Source organism: Bacillus rossius, chromosome 17 (assembly GCF_032445375.1).
Source record: "Bacillus rossius redtenbacheri isolate Brsri chromosome 17, Brsri_v3, whole genome shotgun sequence".
Classification (NCBI taxonomy): Eukaryota; Metazoa; Arthropoda; class Insecta; order Phasmatodea; family Bacillidae; genus Bacillus; species Bacillus rossius.
In genome coordinates, this window is record NC_086344.1 from 40,312,262 (window position 1) to 40,332,228 (window position 19,967).

General features: G+C 38.9%; 1 protein-coding gene across 4 annotated transcripts in view; it reads left to right on the plus strand.

The window, feature by feature from the left end:
• The window catches only part of LOC134540844 (serine/threonine-protein phosphatase 6 regulatory subunit 2), a 40,097-nt gene continuing 20,130 nt past the window's right edge, over window positions 1-19,967 (plus strand). Inside the window, exons 1-8 of one of the 4 annotated variants that reach the window (XM_063383834.1) lie at window positions 1-426; window positions 4,116-4,195; window positions 5,088-5,167; window positions 6,104-6,377; window positions 8,589-8,726; window positions 10,447-10,625; window positions 15,605-15,721; window positions 19,052-19,211. In XM_063383834.1, coding sequence (XP_063239904.1) covers window positions 4,136-4,195; window positions 5,088-5,167; window positions 6,104-6,377; window positions 8,589-8,726; window positions 10,447-10,625; window positions 15,605-15,721; window positions 19,052-19,211 — 1,008 coding nt within the window. In that variant the 5' untranslated portion in view covers window positions 1-426; window positions 4,116-4,135. Of the gene's footprint in view, window positions 427-4,115; window positions 4,196-5,087; window positions 5,168-6,103; window positions 6,378-8,555; window positions 8,727-10,446; window positions 10,626-15,604; window positions 15,722-19,051; window positions 19,212-19,967 lie in introns of all 4 variants that reach the window. The other 3 variants (XM_063383831.1, XM_063383833.1, XM_063383832.1) reach the window with 3 other exon arrangements.

Genomic DNA, 19,967 nt, shown 5'->3' on the forward strand with positions numbered 1-19,967 from the left:
TTGTTATGTATTGTACAATAAAGGGGTGTCGAGTATTTAAAGTTTTATTAAAATTTTATTTTATTTAGTGTGTAAATAATGTCACTTGTTTTAAAACCATGAAATTGTTTAGGCATGTTCGACGATGAATATAAGTTCAAGAAGTTTGGTTTGAAAGAAAATAATTTTTTTTTTTTTTTTAACTAAATTGTGGTTAGAGCGTACTGTACTGAAGTGTAAATAATTTTACTAAATAGGTTAGTTACATTTTTTTCCCTTTTTTATATTGTGTTGTGAAGTGAATTTCCTCAAACTCAATAACAATAAATAATAAATTTTATATGCATATATTGGCTGTGCAGTAAATGTTAATTGACATACAGGAGAAGTTCAGCTTTAGTGGTTGAATGAACAGCGATTTTGAGTTCTGTTTAATAGGGTGGTCAGGTATGTAAGTATGAGATATTTACATGGAAGTGGATTTGGTTAATGTCATAATTTGACATCTTGCAGTACCTTGTGTCTCCTAGACCGAGGTAGCACAAATGTGTCAACTGTTTGGTATAGCATAAACAACTTTTAAAAAAATTTATATTTTTTTTAAATAGTGTCATCAAACATACCAATTCTAGATGTCACCAATCTTCAAAACCAGATAAAAACAAATTAAAATTAGGAGTTCTGATTAAGTTCAACACAAAAACAAATTTACTTAATACTTTTTCATATAAATTATTTCTAATAATTTATTTATCAACAAATCTTTGGAAAGAAAGGAAATCAGAAAATATGGTTTTCACCCACTATAGGTCCCTAAATTTACTCCCAAGAGGTGGTTACGTAATTCTTATTAGTTCATGAAAAAATTAAAATTTTATATCTTAAATTACAATACCTGTGCTTTTACGCTGCCATTGCCAATTAATTATTTACCCGAAATAAATAGGAATATATGTTTTCTATATACTAGAAACATTCCTGAATTAACCATGAAAGAAATTTATCTCAATTCCTACTAGTTTGTGCAAAAAATAACAGTGTACAGCTTTAAATTACAATACCTATGTATTCACGCAATCACCGACTTTCATTGTGTATGTTTACCAGTGTGCGTTTTTTAAAATTTGTAATAATGAAATTTATTTACATAATGACTGTATTGCAGTTGTAAGGAATTTTTAATGCTTGTATTTCATGATTGTTGTTTTATTAGAATAAGTATGTAATTGTATTACAAAATGTTTGTTTTGTTACATTGCATTTAAAGTACATAGGTACTATTTTGAGTGATGTAACGAACGACTCTGATGGGAGCCTAAAATTTGAATTGAATTGTTAATGTCCAATTTCGGTGAGGAATAAACGTTGTGCACAGAAGTAGCAGACACATTGAATTTTGAAGTATTTCCAAGTTATTCTTTGATTACAGTCGTCATATATTCTGTGTTTCATGTTTCCAAATTTATCCCTGGATCCTGAAGGCTTGATCCTGATGGCATGGTCGTTTTGGCTTGATCCTGCATGATGCTAGCTGGTTTAGTTCAGTACCTACGTCGAAAGATCCTGCACATAAAAGAAATTGCAAAATAGAATTATAATTGTAGGTTAAAAAAATCCTTTTAATTTGACTTACTGTTATAATTCATTATTATATGGCAATGTATTTTTTTAATGAACAGGATCTTCCGACATACTGAATTAAAACAGCAAGCTTAATGTACCATAGGATCAAGCCAACAGAATACAATCCAACAGGATCTAGGGATAAAATTCAGTGAAGAATTAGCATATTTTTTTAATTCTCCATAGTTGTGCTGAACAAAGAGATACACAAATTACGGATCGCGGGTAAATATTGAATGGTGACAGTAGTATGAAAACACAGGTCTTGTAAGCTTTAAACTGTTATTTTTCATGAACCAGTATGACTTAAGAAACCATCCCTTCAGAGTTAGGGACATGTGCAGTGTGTATAAACCATGTTTTCCTATTTTTTATTTCCATTCTAAAAATCAGCAACGTCCGATAATTATTCAAAATCTAAAGGTCCTACTTAGGGGAATCTCTAACGACAACGATCGGGACAGCAACACGAAAATTTGCGAGTTAATCACTTGCAAAAACTTGCCATTTTCTCTGCTTTACCAAATTTATAAATTCATATTAACATCAAGTTTTATACATTTTTATCACTTTTCTTTAAACAAAATGTAATCCAAAATGTACAAAATGTACAAAAATTAGTTTAGCTGCCTGCTAAATATTGCTGTTGTCCACCCAGACTATGTTACACGATGCATGCTCCATTTCCATTTTAAAAATTGAAAAGAGTACTTACAGGTTCTCAGATGATTTCTTGAACTCGAAGCCAATCAGTCATGGCCTCAAACTAAATTGTGTTCATAAACTTGCACGGAAAGGCCGAGCTACGTGCTCTTAGCTATCGTGTCATGTTCCGCAACTGTTGACACCACCCGGGTCTCTCCGCGAGCCCTCAGTAGAATGCCCCTGTGCTCACACCTGCGACGAGAAGCAAGAGTCCCAGCTTCGTGCATGCACACGCCAATCTTCTCCACAGCCGAGCCCTTTTTGCATAACCACACAACTTAACATCTTTCTTGCACATACGCAGTATCAGCAGTGTCAGCTGTTTTTTCTTCCCAACTAATAGGATAGCGACTCCCGCGACTTCCCGATAACCATTTTTTAATGTCTAGTATTTAAAAGTCCGTGAAACTGTTTACCATAATGAAAAGAAAATTTAAATTTAAACTTCAAATAACTTTTACATCCTGATTTTATAATAACTGAAGTTTAAAAGAAACTAAAATAACAAATAAACTTAAAACTAAACATAAACAAAAGGTTGGCTACTTAAAAAAAAAAATTGCAAACTGAAATTAAAATGAAAATTTAAATATAAAAATGATTTAACTTACAGTTGTGTATAAATAGCAGCCTCCACTGGCCACACTCCTGACGGAGAATTGCTGGCGGGCGGGGCGGGGCGGCCAGGGGAACGGCAAGACAGTCTGTGGCGATCAGGGGGCAGGGGGGTTGTAGCTGTTACAGGGTCACGGAGACGGGGGCTGCTGAAAACTGGGACACGTTGCATTGAAGGTGGAATAGACTGCTGTAGAAACCCGATTTGAGGCTTTTGCTAACAAGAAAAATAAAAGTTCTGATTTTTTTTTTTTTCACTTCCTGACATTTTTCAAATCTGTCTCTAAGAGAGTGTTTTAATACTTTAATTAATTTACCAGTAACTCATTTTTTGAACGAGTAGTAAGGCTGGGTACATAAAAAGTAGCGTAATATTTTGAGAATGTTTGGTTAGGTTATGTTAGCTACATTGTAAATACTACGTTAAAGCAAGTATTGTTTGTTTGTTAGGGTTTAAATTTGGTAATTTTTAACCAACAATGTAAAATGATTTTACAGTATCCATTTTCAATGTAGCTAACCTAACCAAGCAATTTCACAGTTTTGCAATATTTTTAATGTTGACAACCTAACTTAACCATCCATTGTCAAGATTTTACAGAATTTTTAATTAACCTAACAACGTGTTAAAATGGCAAACTACTAGTAAACTACTAGAAGTATCACAGTTCCTACCCTCTTAGAGAATAATTCAAAAACCTGTCAGGAAGTGAAATAAAATTCTGAAATTTTATTCTTTTGGTTTGCAAAAGCCTCAAATCTGCTTTTTTTTTTTTACCTAGTAAGGAAACCAAACAATCACCAGTACTGTGAATAACAAATAAAAAGTACTAAGTTTCCTCCGTAATAACTTGCATTCGTTCACAATATGCAAATGTCTCTTTTCTAATATTCAACATGGCAGAAATTTATGTTTTTCTCTGTAGTTGCTGCTGGAAAGTAGTTATTTGGTCATGAAATAATAGAATTTTAATAGCTTTACCATTTTACAGAATAGTTATAAAAAAACTCAGGAAGTAAAAACAAAATTAATTTTGGTATTTGTATTTGCTTTTTTCCTCCTTAAGATGTACCCCTCTCCTAGATGGATACCACACTTTTGCCTTAGTTTGCGTACAATCACAGGACGTAACCAACCAACTGCTCTGAGGCGAGTAATGTACGTAACAGTTACATATGGTTTATTGTTTCAGGAGCGTGAGTTGTCGCCACAATGTTCTTCAAGTTCAATCAGAACTCCTCTGCGCAAGTTGAAGCAGTGCTGAACAAGGAGGTTTGTGCTCTAAGACATTCTTTATCGTCGAGTGAACGGGGGCCGTGTTTCAGTTGGTTTGGTATCTTGTAATCTGCACTTTGTGTTTGTGTTTTGCATTCTGTAAGTCATCTTATGCTTGCATCTCGCACTGGCAGTCATTAGTCCACATTCTAGAAAGTCAGAGAAAAATGTCAGGTAGCTTGAACACTAGGTCTAGAAGTACAGTTGTTCTCAACGAAATCACCTTCTGTGAAACACAAAAGTACACTTATTTATTCAGCTGCAAATATAAGATTAAATACAAATTCTTTAAAAAGACTGCAGCTTTAAATATTACAATTACAATAATAATACTTTCTGAAAATGTAAATAAGGTCTTGTTTTCAAAATTACTTTGCATCACATTTGCTGAACATAATAAACTACATTTCTGTTCATCTGAACTTTCATTACGACAGAACTTGATATTTAAAAATTCTTACCAACTTATTTTATCACGAAGAATTTATAACTTTAAAATTTAAAATTTATTTCTTATAGCTTTCCAGGGAATATTTTCAGTTCAAGTTTCACAAATTGCAATTTCAAAATATTTGAACATCACTTCTAAAAAATTTATTTACTGTTTATCTCAGGTTTTCCCTTGGGTAATGCTGTTTAAAAACCCGCTCACAAAAGGTTGTTCTAAACAAAAGTCGCCCGCGCTCTGTTTCGGCTTCGCTGTTGTGGAGCCGAGCAGATAATTCCGCTCTGCGAGTGGAGCACTCGCTGTGTGCCACTAAAAGTTAGTAATTTAGATGTGTAGTGAAATGTCAGTTGGAACCCTGTACTGTCAGCTATGATATTCTGTAATGTACCTGACAACACTAATCATGGCTGTGAAGCTGTAATTAACTTTTTTTGTTTGCAGGATGTGACACTTCGGGATCTCATGGACGAAGAAGACACTCTTCAAGAATGTCGAGTGCAAAACAAGAAACTCATTGACTTGTAAGCATTAAGTAGCATGTCGCTGCTGTGGACTTGAGCATGTGCTAGCATCAATGTCTAAATCGACAAAGCTCTCTGCTAAGGAGCGTGACTACCCCAGCGGGAATATCGGGAAACCGGGAACGAGCCGTGATTTTTTTTTTTTTTTTTGCTGTTGGAACCCTGGAGATTTTAGACTTATCGGAAATTATCAATTTGTACATTTTTTTTTAAAATAATATTTAGCAATTGTTGATAAAGACACGCCTTGCATGGATACTCTGATACTTATGACGCTTTTTTGCCGTTGTTTCCTGCCGGACCTGCCGGTCTGGGGGTAGCACAGCCTGCCTCTGGACGCCTTTTCTTTCAGGGCTTTTGTTTTCTTTTACGTATTGGCAGCCACACACTTAAAAATATTCTGTATGCGTTAATGACAGTTAAAAAAAATTGGTTATCTGTAAAGTCGGTTTACGGACGATAGTTTAACGTGACGTCATAACAATACATTGATGAAATGATTGATCCAGAAGAAAAGGAAATATCATATTCGGCCTGAGACTGAGCCGTAATAGTTTTTTGCAACCAAACCATTTAGGCATTAAAAATATTATATTCTTTGAGGAAGTAATTTTTTTTTTAATTTTCCTATTTTTTGTATGATAAAATCTACCTCTGCAATACTTTTATGAATAAAATTGAATCATTTTTATTGATTTATCACTATTTTTTATGGATACAAAGGAGGAGTGAAATGAAATGTACAATTTAATTAATAAATTTACTTTTATTTGCATTCATTAATTCAAATATATTTATTACTTTTGAAATGTTACGTGCGCCGCGTTTATTTTTGCAAGTTCAAAAAAGAAAAACTGGGGTAACTCGGTGGACGGGAAACCCTCGGTTGCACCAGCCGTGCCGTGCGTGAAGCTAGCGAGTCGTGCGTGCCGGCAGCCTGGTGCGGCCGGAGGTGATGGAGGAGCTGGTGACGCTGGTCACGGCGGCGCCGAGCAGCGACGCGGAGGAGCGCCTGCGCTACAAGTACCCCAACCTGGCGTGCGAGCTGCTGACGTGCGACGTGCCGGCCATCAGCGAGCGCCTGGCGGGGGAGCCGCGCCTGCTGGACCGGCTGCACGGCTTCCTGGAGCAGGAGCGGCCCCTGGACCCGCTGCTGGCCTCCTTCTGGAGCAAGGTGGTGGGCGCCCTGGTGTCCCGCAACGGCGACCAGGTACCTGCACACACACAGGGCTCAATTACAATCACTGCGGTGACAGTGTAACTAATTACAAGTAAAAATTACTTTACATAGGTGTAAGGGATCGTCCATTAATCACGTGAGGCTCGAAAGGGGGGGGGGGGGGGGTTTCTGAAAAATCACGAAATATCACAAGGGGGGGGGGGGGGTGTAGAGAGATATCATGTGTATTTATTTTTTTGTGCGATTTCTACTAAACCGAAAAGCAACGCGTGACCTTGACTCGCCGTAGCCGGGCGACAATATCCCCGCCCCGCCGCAACGTGAACCACCCGGCTCGGCATTGCCGGTCGCCAGTAAGACTGTGATTTTGGCGCCGAATATACATGCTGTGCTTAATTTTCCAGAATTAAATTAGATTATACCTATATTTAAAGATATTATTCTGAAATTTTTAAAAATATTTTGTACGAAAAAATACACGTGATTTGTTGGTTTGGGGGGGGGGGGGGGTAGTCTAAAAACCTCACCACAAATCACTAGTGGGGAGGGGGGGGTTAAAAATTTGCTAAAAAAACATCACATGATTATTGGACGACCCCTAATCAGTAAAATTACAATTACTATTACAATTACTTTCCGCTACCATTTTAAAACTGACTTAAGATTTTTTTTTTTTACGCTCTGTTACATTAATATACATACATATATGTTTGTTAAATAAAATTATTTCATGTAATGATTAAATTAATTATCTTTAGTTAAATGAATAATATTTGAGGACAAACTTGCTTGAATAACATCAAAAGACTTCATAGGAGTAGCTACCTGTAATAAAAGTAACATTCTTTAAATTTTGGAATTGAGCTTACAAAACATTTGCAATCGTGGAAATACAGTTGCTAATGTCAGTAAATGTTGTAAAAAAACAGTGTTAATACATATCATTAATAAAATTCATTATCTAGTTTGCTTACCGTGCATACGATCGTAGCACTACAAGCGTAAAATTATAAACTTTACTAATACAAAAATGTATGTTCTTCTTGTTCTTAATTGTATACATTATACGTTCCGAGAATAAAAGTAACGGCAAGTAAATATAAAGTATCGATTACCTTAATGTATTGATTACAATTAATGTTATGTATTCCGATTACAAGTACGAATTACATTTTTTAAATGTAACTCGTTACAATTATAAATTACTTGAAAAGTAATCGTTACAATAGTCCGATTACTTGTAATTTGTTACTTAACAACACTGGAAACAAGGTTGCATTGCAGACTCACAACACAAGACCTGCAGCATAAAAAATTATCATCTGGAAAAGTAGACTTTTTTTTTAAATTTGTTAAGAATGGTTTAGTGATTGGCCGGATGTCTGCGGGGCAAAAACTAGCTTGGCCGGACTCTGGTTTCTCTTGTTTCAAGCTCGCAGTTCGTACGTCCTCTGTGTGATGTGTGGCAGGTGTGGAAATTTTTTCCTTGTTCAGATAAATTAAAGCTTGGTTCCTGTTAAGGGTTACTGTTAGGTCGGAAAAAGGAAACTGCAAACAAGTTTTTTTTTGTAGAAGGATACAGTGAAATTATTTAATTTCATGGTGCAAATATCTAACTACAGCAGCAAAAAATTGCTAAAAGTTTTACAATAGTTTTAATTTTTTTAATTAAATCTGATGGTAAAAAAATGATGAAGAGTATTAACAATAGTTTTGATTTGAAAATATAAATCTGATGGTTGAGAAAATTCTATGATATATTTTTGTTTCAGTGCACCTTGTGTAGTGACATTCCACTGTTACTAATTTTATAATTGTCATTGAATATTTTTATTTGTTTGTGTTGTGGTGCTGCTGCAGTTGGGAAGCCTGGTAGACATAGCCTTGAATGTGGGTTGTCATGAAGTGCTCTCGTTTTCCTATCACAGCATTCATATGCTGCTGCAGCGCACCATGTATCACTCATTCATCTCATGACCTCATTCATTCAATCAGTCATTTTTTTTTAGTACGTACCTTAATGTTATGATAAATGTTAGAATTAACATGTTTAACATTTGGCAAAACTGTATTACTTTGCCAGTTACTTTAAATGATCTGCATGCCTTCATTTAGTTTAGAACATGTTGTATTTGTTATGATTTGGGCAGTTTTTTTTACATAAATTTGTTCTCTCTCTCTCTCTCTCTCTCCTTCCCTCCCTGCCAGAACTGGTATTCCTATCAGTTCACTTGCTTGCAGGTCTTGGAGTTCTTTAAGTCCAAGGCCAACTTCGTGAGCCTGCTCCTGAAGCACCTAGGCACGTCGGCCATCATGGACGCCACTCTGAAGCTCATCACGCAGGTGGAGGGCGTCGACATTCGCCAGAACGTGCTCAACGTGAGTGTGCCGTGTTTGGTGGGGTGCCACTCTTTCAGACCAAATAAAAAAAAATACAAATATTATTTTTTTGACCCTACAATTTTTTTTCCCCCCTGCAAAACTGCATTTTTTTTAAATTCCTACCAGATTCTGAAATATTCTAATGTTGCTGAGCTAACTAAATTTTCTGCACACAATATTAGAGTATTTTAAATGTCATAGACCTAACGTAACCAGCCTTCTGCACGATTTTACAGTATTATAATTGTGTCTGACCCAACGTAACAAACCTTTCACTCTCAAAATGTGTTCACGTATACATGCAAAGAAAAACAGTATGTACTGAAATCAAAATTCATATTTTTACAGGACCTAAAAAGAAATTGGATCAAAAAATTTCTTTGGGGAATTTTTTTCTTGTTCTACTTTGTTCATGGATGAAAAAGTAACTGATTTGGGGCAGCAGTCAACTTTCACACAGGCAACTGACACTTGTATAATTTAGATGTCAAAATATTGGTAACGAAGTTTTCCAACGTACATATTAAAGTACTTGTGGATAGCTGCTTAAAATATATCTACTGAAACTGCTTTGACTAGCTTGCCGCTAACTTAGTTTTAAACTCACCGTGAATACATGCAGTCACTTGTTTGCGTGAATGCAGAGTGATGTGTGGGGCCGGTGAGGGACTCACGCCCGTGCCGTACTGTGTGCTAGTGGCTGGACAGCCAGACCGTGGTGCAGTCGCTTGTTTGCGTGAATGCAGAGTGGTGTGTGGGGCCGGTGAGGGACTCACGCCCGTGCCGTGCTGTGTGCTAGTGGCTGGACAGCCAGACCGTGGTGCAGTCGCTTGTTTGCGTGAATGCAGAGTGATGTGTGGGGCCGGTGAGGGACTCACGCCCGTGCCGTGCTGTGTGCTAGTGGCTGGACAGCCAGACCGTGGTGCAGTCGCTTGTTTGCGTGAATGCAGAGTGGTGTGTGGGGCCGGTGAGGGACTCACGCCCGTGCCGTGCTGTGTGCTAGTGGCTGGACAGCCAGACCGTGGTGCAGTCGCTTGTTTGCGTGAATGCAGAGTGATGTGTGGGGCCGGTGAGGGACTCACGCCCGTGCCGTGCTGTGTGCTAGTGGCTGGACAGCCAGACCGTGGTGCAGTCGCTTGTTTGCGTGAATGCAGAGTGGTGTGTGGGGTCGGTGAGGGACTCACGCCCGTGCCGTGCTGTGTGCTAGTGGCTGGACAGCCAGACCGTGGTGCAGTCGCTTGTTTGCGTGAATGCAGAGTGGTGTGTGGGGTCGGTGAGGGACTCACGCCCGTGCCGTGCTGTGTGCTAGTGGCTGGACAGCCAGACCGTGGTGCAGTCGCTTGTTTGCGTGAATGCAGAGTGGTGTGTGGGGTCGGTGAGGGACTCACGCCCGTGCCGTGCTGTGTGCTAGTGGCTGGACAGCCAGACCGTGGTGCAGTCGCTTGTTTGCGTGAATGCAGAGTGGTGTGTGGGGTCGGTGAGGGACTCACGCCCGTGCCGTGCTGTGTGCTAGTGGCTGGACAGCCAGACCGTGGTGCAGTCGCTTGTTTGCGTGAATGCAGAGTGATGTGTGGGGCCGGTGAGGGACTCACGCCCGTGCCGTGCTGTGTGCTAGTGGCTGGACAGCCAGACCGTGGTGCAGTCGCTTGTTTGCGTGAATGCAGAGTGGTGTGTGGGGTCGGTGAGGGACTCACGCCCGTGCCGTGCTGTGTGCTAGTGGCTGGACAGCCAGACCGTGGTGCAGTCGCTGGTGTCGCTGCTGCGGCCGTGCGTCGACACGGAGCGCCAGAGCAACGCCGCGCAGCTGCTGTGCGACATCGTGCGGCTGGGACGCGACGGCCTGCACGGCTGCACGGAGCGGCGCGACCCCGACCCGGTCCTCGCGCAGGTCGAGAAGTGAGTGTCATTACCTGTAATACTAGATCATGTGGTGCAGCGTGGGGGATTTCAAAACGCTAACTTATAACTAGGGATGTGCGAGTGCCCGATGTTTTCGTGTACGGTTCGAATCCACAATTACCTGAACCCGGAATCGTTGTACGTACGTGGATTCGAACAGTATTGCGAATATACACAAAAGTTATAAATTAATTTAATACAGCTCAAAAATACTAGCAGTGAAAAATAAAATTAGGCTACTATTACGTAAGTATTTATAATATGATGTATCAAAGAAAGATATGTAAACTAAATAATTAACACAGTGACATTAAAATAATTTCGAGATTTCGAGAGCTTGAACTATAATTACGAATTTCGTCATATAGCAAACTATAAACTAAAAACAATTACATACCTACAAGAAAAAAACGTCTTGGCTGTTTATTGGAGAAAAAAATGGTTTCGTTTGCTGAACCATTTATAAAACGGAGATTTCCCTGTGGCGTGCAGTTTATTACGATTGAGTTGGAGAAACAAATATGTTTTGGTTTTCATATTTTAAAGTGTTTATTATTAATTAATTTTACATAATTATAAACATTTCAATCTCAGTGTAATAAATAATTGCCAGTAGTTACAGTTAGAAAAAAGAGAACACACATTATTTTTAAATTAATCTGTTATCTTTAATTATTCTGTGCTTAATGTTCGGAATCGGAATCATACCTCAAATATTGCCAGGGATTCGAATCGGATTCAAACCGAACTGAAAATCAAGGATTCCCACATCCCTACTTATAACTGAAAACTATTACACTTCCTTTTTTTTTTAAACGTGTAGAACCATCATTAATTGGCCTATAAACTGTTCTCTGCTTTACTTTTGAGTTGTGGGACATCCAGTTTAGCACACAATATGGTCAACATTTTGTTTTTTTTTATTGACATCAAAAATAGATATACATTCTTTCCACAATAAAGTGAGACTTTTTTTTTGACCGGTCCTTCAGCAAATGTTCAGTCTATAAACTTCTGATGCTCGGCGCCGCCGTACCGGAGACGTGTCGTCGCTTCGACAGTGGCTAGTAAAGGAACTATGCTTGACCTGCAGGTAGCGCGTAGTGTAGTTGACGGGCCCACCCATTTGTGGTTCTTTTACTCGCCACCGTCATAGTGACCAGGCTTCTTCAGTACGACGGCTGTGGTATCTACCTTCTTACAGAAGAGGAAAAAAATTCTAGCAGCATAGTATTTCATATAGGGTCATTTTTCTGGTTCTGTATTGTGATTGGCGAGTCGACACGGGGTTGCCTCCCCTTTGTTTTCACCTTTGTGAAGGAAGACAACGTCACATTGTTCAGTCGCTTGTCGCTCGATTGTTGCCGCGTGTGGCCGCGTCTTTGGCAGCTCACGAAAGTTATGTAGAAGTTGCCGGTAGTTAATTTTACACCCGCTGGTCGGGGCCAGGCCAAATCTTAACCTCTTTTTATTCTATTTTTGGTTTTTTGGACGTTTAACTAGAAATTTGACCCCAGGCCTCTGCATCGGCCCAGGGTGACTGTTGTCACCTTCCCGGGACATATCCGCGGGAGATTGTACCGTTGTTCAACATTAAACTAAAGGACTTAATTTTTTTAATATTTTTTTTGTAATTGAGCGATGATTTACAGTGAAAATATGCAGAAAATCATCTTGATGTGTAAGTTGTGATATGCGTATGTTTTTTTTTAGAATAAATAATAAAACAAAAGCCAGCTTTAAAATTTTTTTTTATTGTAAAGACAACTAAATTCCAAATTTTAACCTAAGAAAATAATTCATCTTCATTGTTGGCAACCAGGCAAACTTAAAAAAAAAACTAAGTCATTGTATTCAAACATAAACTTTTTCAGGTGATTGAAGTGTTGTGTTACTATTGTGGGTTGTTTAGTAGGCCTGTGCGAATATTCGAATTTTCGAATATCAAAACGAATAGTTTATTATTCGTATTCAATTCGATTTTGAATACTAACACTTCGAAAAAACGAATATTCAGTCATTTACGAAAAAGGCTGAGCGGGATCACTACATCTGGCCACGTAAAGCCCGTTTTAACACAGTAATTCGGAGCGATAACTAACGTATTTTATGTAGAAGAATGTCGTCATGTCGTTTAAAATATATTTGAACTGTCAGCATACTGATAAAGATAAATACGTGTCTGTAAAATCCATACAACCGGGACGTTATAGGTGACAGATTTCAGATTAGAGGGTGAAACATGGTTTGTCGGCACTGTAATTTCGTTCCGAACGTGACGGCGAAGAGAAAGAAAATTGTACAGACCATGTGGAAAACATCTGGCCGCATACTCACAGAAAAGACTCCAAAAGCCTAACATGCTACGCAGTGGCGGATCCAGGATTTTGGTTTGGGAGGGGCTTGACCCAGCTGAGGCTAGGCTTTATCAAGGCAAACACTAAAACGATAGTGGACCCAGATGCTTTTGGAGGGGGCTTGAGCCCCTTAGCCCCCCCCCCCCCCTCTGGATCAGCTACTGATGCTACGTCAATGTTTTTCAATAGGATAATACACAGCAAACGACCGGATGCAGGCGGCAAACACCACCACCACCCCCCCCCCCCCCCAAACTTTATACCCTTCCCACCCTTCCCAAATTCCTCGCGTAGTGACAGCTCAGGCAATTATCCTGTCCCGCGCGTCAAAAACTCTTGCCAAGAACTTACTTAAAAGCTTGCGATCACGTTACATGGTGTACCAAGATTGTTAAGTAAATGTTTTCTATGGGTTGGCATCATGGAATTCTCAGATAATACATATTTTAACGTTGGTAGTCTACACAAACCAAACTTGCTCCTAAAAAAATTTATAAATAGAACGTGTATCAGAATATTTAAAATTGAATTGCGGTTAAAATAATAATTGTATAATGTATTAATTTTTTTCATTCATTATTTCATTTTATTACTACATGTGCGACCGTAACTTGTGATGAAAGTCGGCATTACTGTTGTATTACTAAGTAACAGATTTCTCTGTAAAGTTATTTAAAAAAAACAAGATTCATACATTTAGTCTAGATCCCAAAATGCTTAATTTTATTTTTTAGCATATTCTGAGAATACATATGTGATTTATGCCTTATTTAATGCCAATGTAGCGACAATGCATCCATGTTCATGAATATAAAGTAAGTTTCCCAAATCAGTACATGCTTCATAATTTTTTTTATATAATAACGAATTAAAAGTACAATACAGTAGAACCTCGTTAATCCGTGATGCGCTAATTCGGGAATCGGATAATCCGGGATGATTTAAAGGAGAAAAAAAAAAAAGAAGTAAAAATTGTCAGCGCTTAAAATTAACGTCACGCGGGCCGGCGGCCGGCAAACACTGCAAGCCATCGCGTGGGCCGCCAAACTCTGCAAAGCTGTTTGTACCGACCCTTTGTGTCGCCCCCCTTTCAGCTGTCACATTTGTCACTCTTTAAACTTGAGGGGGATGTCCTGACTTCTGCTTCCCTTCTACCTTTGTTTGTTTCCACCCGCCAACGCACGGCAGGTGCCTGGCGAGTGACGTGTCTAGCTGGCATTCGGCTGTACGAAGTGGGCGAGGGGGGAGGGTGCAAGGCCAGCACGATCTTATCTTTCTCTCTTCGGCTGTTGTAAATGACCGTGAACTAATGGCTAGGCAGTGCTGTATTTTTTTAAGCCGAGACTCTAATTCGAAGACGGCCGGCCCTTACCGTGAACGGCCTTAACCCAGCTGCACGCCGGTGTCTGAGAAGCTTGACAAGACCTTCCGGGCTTTTAATCGCTAGTCCGTGAAATTCGGTAATCCGTGATTATCTCGGTCCTGACCATCACGTAATAGCGAGGTTCTACTGTACCTCAATAGGATGTGTTCCAAGGAAAACGTAAACAGGCCAAGTAAATTGCCCATCCCTAGATATAACATGTTTTATGGGATTTCAATTCTCATTCCAATTATTCGAACTCAATATTCGTATTCGAGAATAATTTGGTATTCGTATTCGAATTTGATTCGAACTAAAAAACTGATATTCGCACAGGCTTATTGTTTAGCCTTAGCCGGGCCAACCGAGCCGGCGGATTGCCAGACCATGCGCCGCCACACCGCGGACATGAACATTCATAAGAAATATCCCTCAAACTCTACTTTAAAATCTTTAAAAAAACTTTTTTTTCTTGATTACCAAGGCCCACTCAGGTGAGACACTTGAGGACGTTGAAAGCGGCACCTACCTGCTTCTACTCACGCAGTTTATGTCATATTGGTGAGCCCCGACCCGGATCCTTCTTCTGTAAAGCCCACCGCACACGGTACAATATTTTCTACTAGTTTGCTTACTGGTTTCTGTACTGTGTAGGCTACAAGCTGAAACACTAGGTGCGCTACAAGTTCCTGCTGCACACAAGTCTAGCTGCCATACTAGTTTTTTTAAGAGAATATTCTCCACGACAAATTTTTATTATGATAATTCACATTTTTTAATGCGTACAAACAAGGCACTTCTTTGTATGCATTTATTAAAACGAGAAGTTGTCCACTATTCCACTTATTTCCGTCCATGTTTATCACGACATGCGCGCTTAAAAGTGTGAACAACCCCTCGTGCTGTTTCCGTGAGTTCTGATTGGCCACTCCTTAAATATCGGAACACAGCAAGCAACGGAAATAGGACGCAGTCTGTCACGCAAAACCAGTAGCCCAGCTAGTACAGCTACTAGTATCCAGTTTGAATTCGAGTGAAGAAACTAGTGGTAGAGCCAGTGCGACTCCCTAGCTTGCAATGTCGTAAGGAATATTGTGCCGTGCGCGGCGGGCTTTGGTCGGAGAAAATCGGTCGCTGATTCGACATTGACTCTGTGAAGGGTTTTGCAGCCTCTTGTGTTGGTCCCGGGATGCTGAACGCCCGGGGTAGCGGGAGTGGGTAGCGAGCGTGCTGTGAGCGTGCGTGCCTGCCCGCAGCCCCGACACGGTGCGCACTCTGCTGGAGAACGTGCTGGGCGGCAGCGACAAGTCGGAGGCCTCCATCGTGGGGGGCATCTCCGTGCTGTTGGCGCTCCTGGACTGCAGCAGGCAGAGGTACCTGCACCCCGCTCTGCCTTGTCGCGTTATCCAGGGGCGTAGCCAGGGCGGGGGTTTTTAGGGGTTCAAACACCCCTCCCCCGCCCCCCTTAGCACCAAATCTTTAATTAATTTCTTATTCATCACTCAAACAAATTTCATCTTAAAATTAATAAAAAATTTTACTATTACAATATTTAAATTTTAAGTACCGAAAACTGCTAAAATAGCACTATTTTACACCTTAAAATCAAAATTTTCCCGGACCCACCACCGCTTTAATATGGGGGGGGGGGGGGGGGGGGAGGCATGCTTCTTAACACCCCCCATACACTAATCCTGGCTACGCCACTGGCGTTATCCAACATCAATATTTCAATATCTTCATTTTAGCAAAAGAATATCAAATGGCTACCAAGGGCTTTAAAAATTAAAACGGCACAGAAACAGACAGTAATGGTAAACTCTGAGCAAACTGCTAAAACGAGAAAATGTTTCGAGCTACGCTTCTACAGAAACACACGCACAAGTTTTATCAACCATTTTATACAAACACAACCAATTAATAAAAGAAGTGATCTGTTAGGTGGTAAAGAAAGACAAGTAGAACTACGTGCTGTACTGTAATATAATGGTTGTATAGATGCGTGTAATACAGGATTAATACTAAACACTATCTACACATACAGACTAAAGCAGAGAAATATTGTACTATTATCTAATAGAATCTATTAAAATTAAATTATGTTAATTTATTTTTTAACTTGTGACATTTGCGAGTTACTTGCTGGAACTATTTTTTAAGAACTGTTGAAGACTTTGAAAAGAATTTTAGTTAAAGTTTTAAAGCTATTTTAATTATCTTATTATTTTATTTTGGTTTAGTTTGTAAGTAATCAAGTTTTGTTAAAATGTATTTATTTTTATAAGTTTCTTATTTATTATTATAATAATACTACGAATTATCAGGAAATGCTAGTTTTAAGTGCAAATACAGCACAAAGAAATTACCAAGATTTTCGAAAAATAATACTTCAGAACTAAAAAAACACCTTGAATCAGTTTTACAAAAAAAAATACCCATGACTATGCAGTGCTCATATATTTTATGTTGGTAACAATTCTCTAACTTTGTTTTTTCTATTTCACATTTTTACTTAATTTTTTTTACTGTATAATAATCCCAAAGTTAAAACAGGTGTATACTTAAATGATAATTACTAATATATTATATTAGTAGGCATGTGTGAAGGTCTCTTTTTAAATGCGAAGCGAAGTCGAAGCGAAGCTTATATTGTGCGAAGGAATGTCGAAGGAAAATTGAAGTCGAAGGATTGAAATATCATAATTTTTAATATAAAAAAATTGTTACATATGTTTCATCATGATTATATAGACTAAAGAAAATTCCATTGTACCAAACATCATAAAAAAAATGTATGTATACTACATAAGTACTGTTAAATGTCTTAATCTACAGGAAAAATAAGTACTTTTCATTTATTTAAAATTTGTAAAATTCATTAATCTGGTTTTTACGTATTAGTAAAGTTAAATTCCACCTGGCTTTGAAGCGTGTGAGCCAGCCATTTGAGGCTTGAAAATTGTCAATTCCAAGCCTTATTCCCTCCATTCGTGCTTTTTCTTGCAGTGCTGTCCCCGAAATGGGTATGTTATTAGAGCGTGCTTGCACAATCCAATCAAAAAGATTTTTGTCAAGGTCACTATCGATACATTTGCTATATCTTTTCCTCTTTTGGTGCAGTTTTGCTGCATTTTCTTCAATTTTTGCTCTGTCTTCTATTATTGTGGACAGAGTTGTAGGTGCAATATTAAAGCGTTTTGCAACATCACAATTTTTCTTGCAGTTGTCAACAGCTGTAAGAATCTCTAGTTTTTTGCAATGCTGATACCCACACGCTTTCGGGTACTCATAACTTCTACGGGTAGGCCTACCTACATATGCTGCCGTAATACACTAAATATAAAAATATAAACAGGTTATCCACGTCGTCACATCGCCATAAACAAGCTTCACAAAACGTCACAAAATGTTCACTAGCGTCGGAAACGTGCCACTAGATCTGTTCAATAAATGTTGTATACGTATTACATTTGTGTACGATTGCGAAAGATGTCAATCTGAAATGATGTTTACAAACAAATTATAGGTTAGGTCATCGTAACAGAAAACAAATGGTAACAAAAAATGCATTAGTAGTCGTTGGCCATCATATAATCCACGTTTTATGTACCTAGCCAGATATGGCCGCCATCGGCCAATATCCATTGCTACAAATTCAAACGGGAAAATACGCATTTTGTAGGATAAATATTATAATCGAATCTTTTTTCCTTAATTGAAAAAGTTAAGCGTTTTTTATTTATAACTCTTGATTATTCCGCATAAATGTTATGTTGTTACACCAATCACACAAAAAACTGACATTATTTTATACGAATGAATTTTCTATCCGCACGGTTACCAGCACTGCAACTCCCATTTTACTCAACTCTCAACGAAATAAAGAAAACGTCTGTAAACAATTTCCACAAGACCTGTCGTTAAACAAAGCTATAGAATTGTGAATGAAATGAGAAAATGTTTAATATTTTGTGTATTAATATCGGCAAAACGATACGTATTAACGAGAATTACCGTCCAGGGCTTTGAAAAACGTACGTTATATATTTATTATGCCTATTAATTTGCATATCGTTTCAAGGGACCGGCCGGCGGCTTTATACGTTATACTGGATTGTACGTTAACAAGAGGGACGTACTAGAGAGAATTTGCTGTATACATAAACGGGAAATTACCCGCAGCAAATATATTTTGGCAGTATATATATATATTGATCCAAATAGTGGGCCAAATGTTTCTGGCAAAAATCTTCGACTTTTCCACTCAAAGTTTATTTTTGTCGAAGCCAAAGTCGAAGGAAAAAAATATCTTTGATTCAACATTGAATACTCTAAGCTTCGCACACCCCTATATATTAGTAAATACTCAAATTAATTTCTAAAGTTAGAATATTTTTTTAAGTTGTAAAATCCAGAAAATTTTACTAACAAATAAATTATTTTCCTTAAAATTTAACAGAAAAATAACAAATTTTTTTTTACCAAAATCAACAGCCTTTTTGATTATTACATTGTATGATTTGATACTTATACTTCAATTATTCAGGCAGCTGATTTATTACTGTATTTTATTGACGCACAGGACTTGAAAGTAAAAGTGATGATATACTGAAGTCTGGAATTGTTATGTATTTGAGAAGGGTATTGTCGGGAACATAGGAACGGCCGTGACGGCAGCGTGGTGAGAGCGTGTGTGCGTGCAGCGCGTGTGTGGCAGAGACGAGCGTGTATGGGGCAGCGTCCCTGGGCACGGACGGCGCGGCTGGGGAGGAGAGGCCCCGCTCCAGGGTGGTGGTGTCGACCACGGCCGCAGTCGTGCCCTGGGTAGCTCGGCTGCACGACCTTCTGCTCAACCCGCCCGTGGTGAGTCTGCCCTCTCCACGCCGTGCGCAGTGTCATCACAAGCGACATCGGAACACAAAACTTAACTTAACCGAACAAATAGGAACACCCAATACAGTAGAGCACCCCTCAGTCGTAATTCCCACAAACGGAACTCCCGATATCCGGAACTAATTTTCCAAAAAAAAATTAAAACATTACAAAACATCTCCAATACATTTCCACACTGGAACGAGGTTTTTTTGCTTTTGCCTGACTGTACACATCTTGTAGGCGCGCGCGCGCGCACGTCTGTCAGAGAGCTAATTATAGCCAGTCTTTCCCGCGCATTCCGTAAATACACCGCTGGTTTTCGCGTCCGACGTGAAATACTATAAAGATGTTTATGCTATAAGTAGTTTTATTGTTTCACTATGTCAAGTAAACGGAAAATTCCGGCCGGCCTGAGAATGTACACTGATTCCCACTACACACGCTGACACACGTGATAGCCAGTAACATTTACTTCCAACGTGTGATGCTTTCAGTTTGTAGACAATAATTTAGTGTACAAATATGTTAATATATGGTTAAACAGTCTACATTTACCTGTATTTCTCTATATCTGTGTTTTTAAACGAGATGTTTGAAGTGTTATTCTTGTGTATGTGAAATGTAAACTGTGCGTGGCAGTGACTATACACTCTCCAGGAAGTGTGAATTACTAGCACGTCAACACAGAAGTAACACAACCCTGCAGCTGTAGGCCTACTACCTCCCCCGAACCCTCTTCATCGT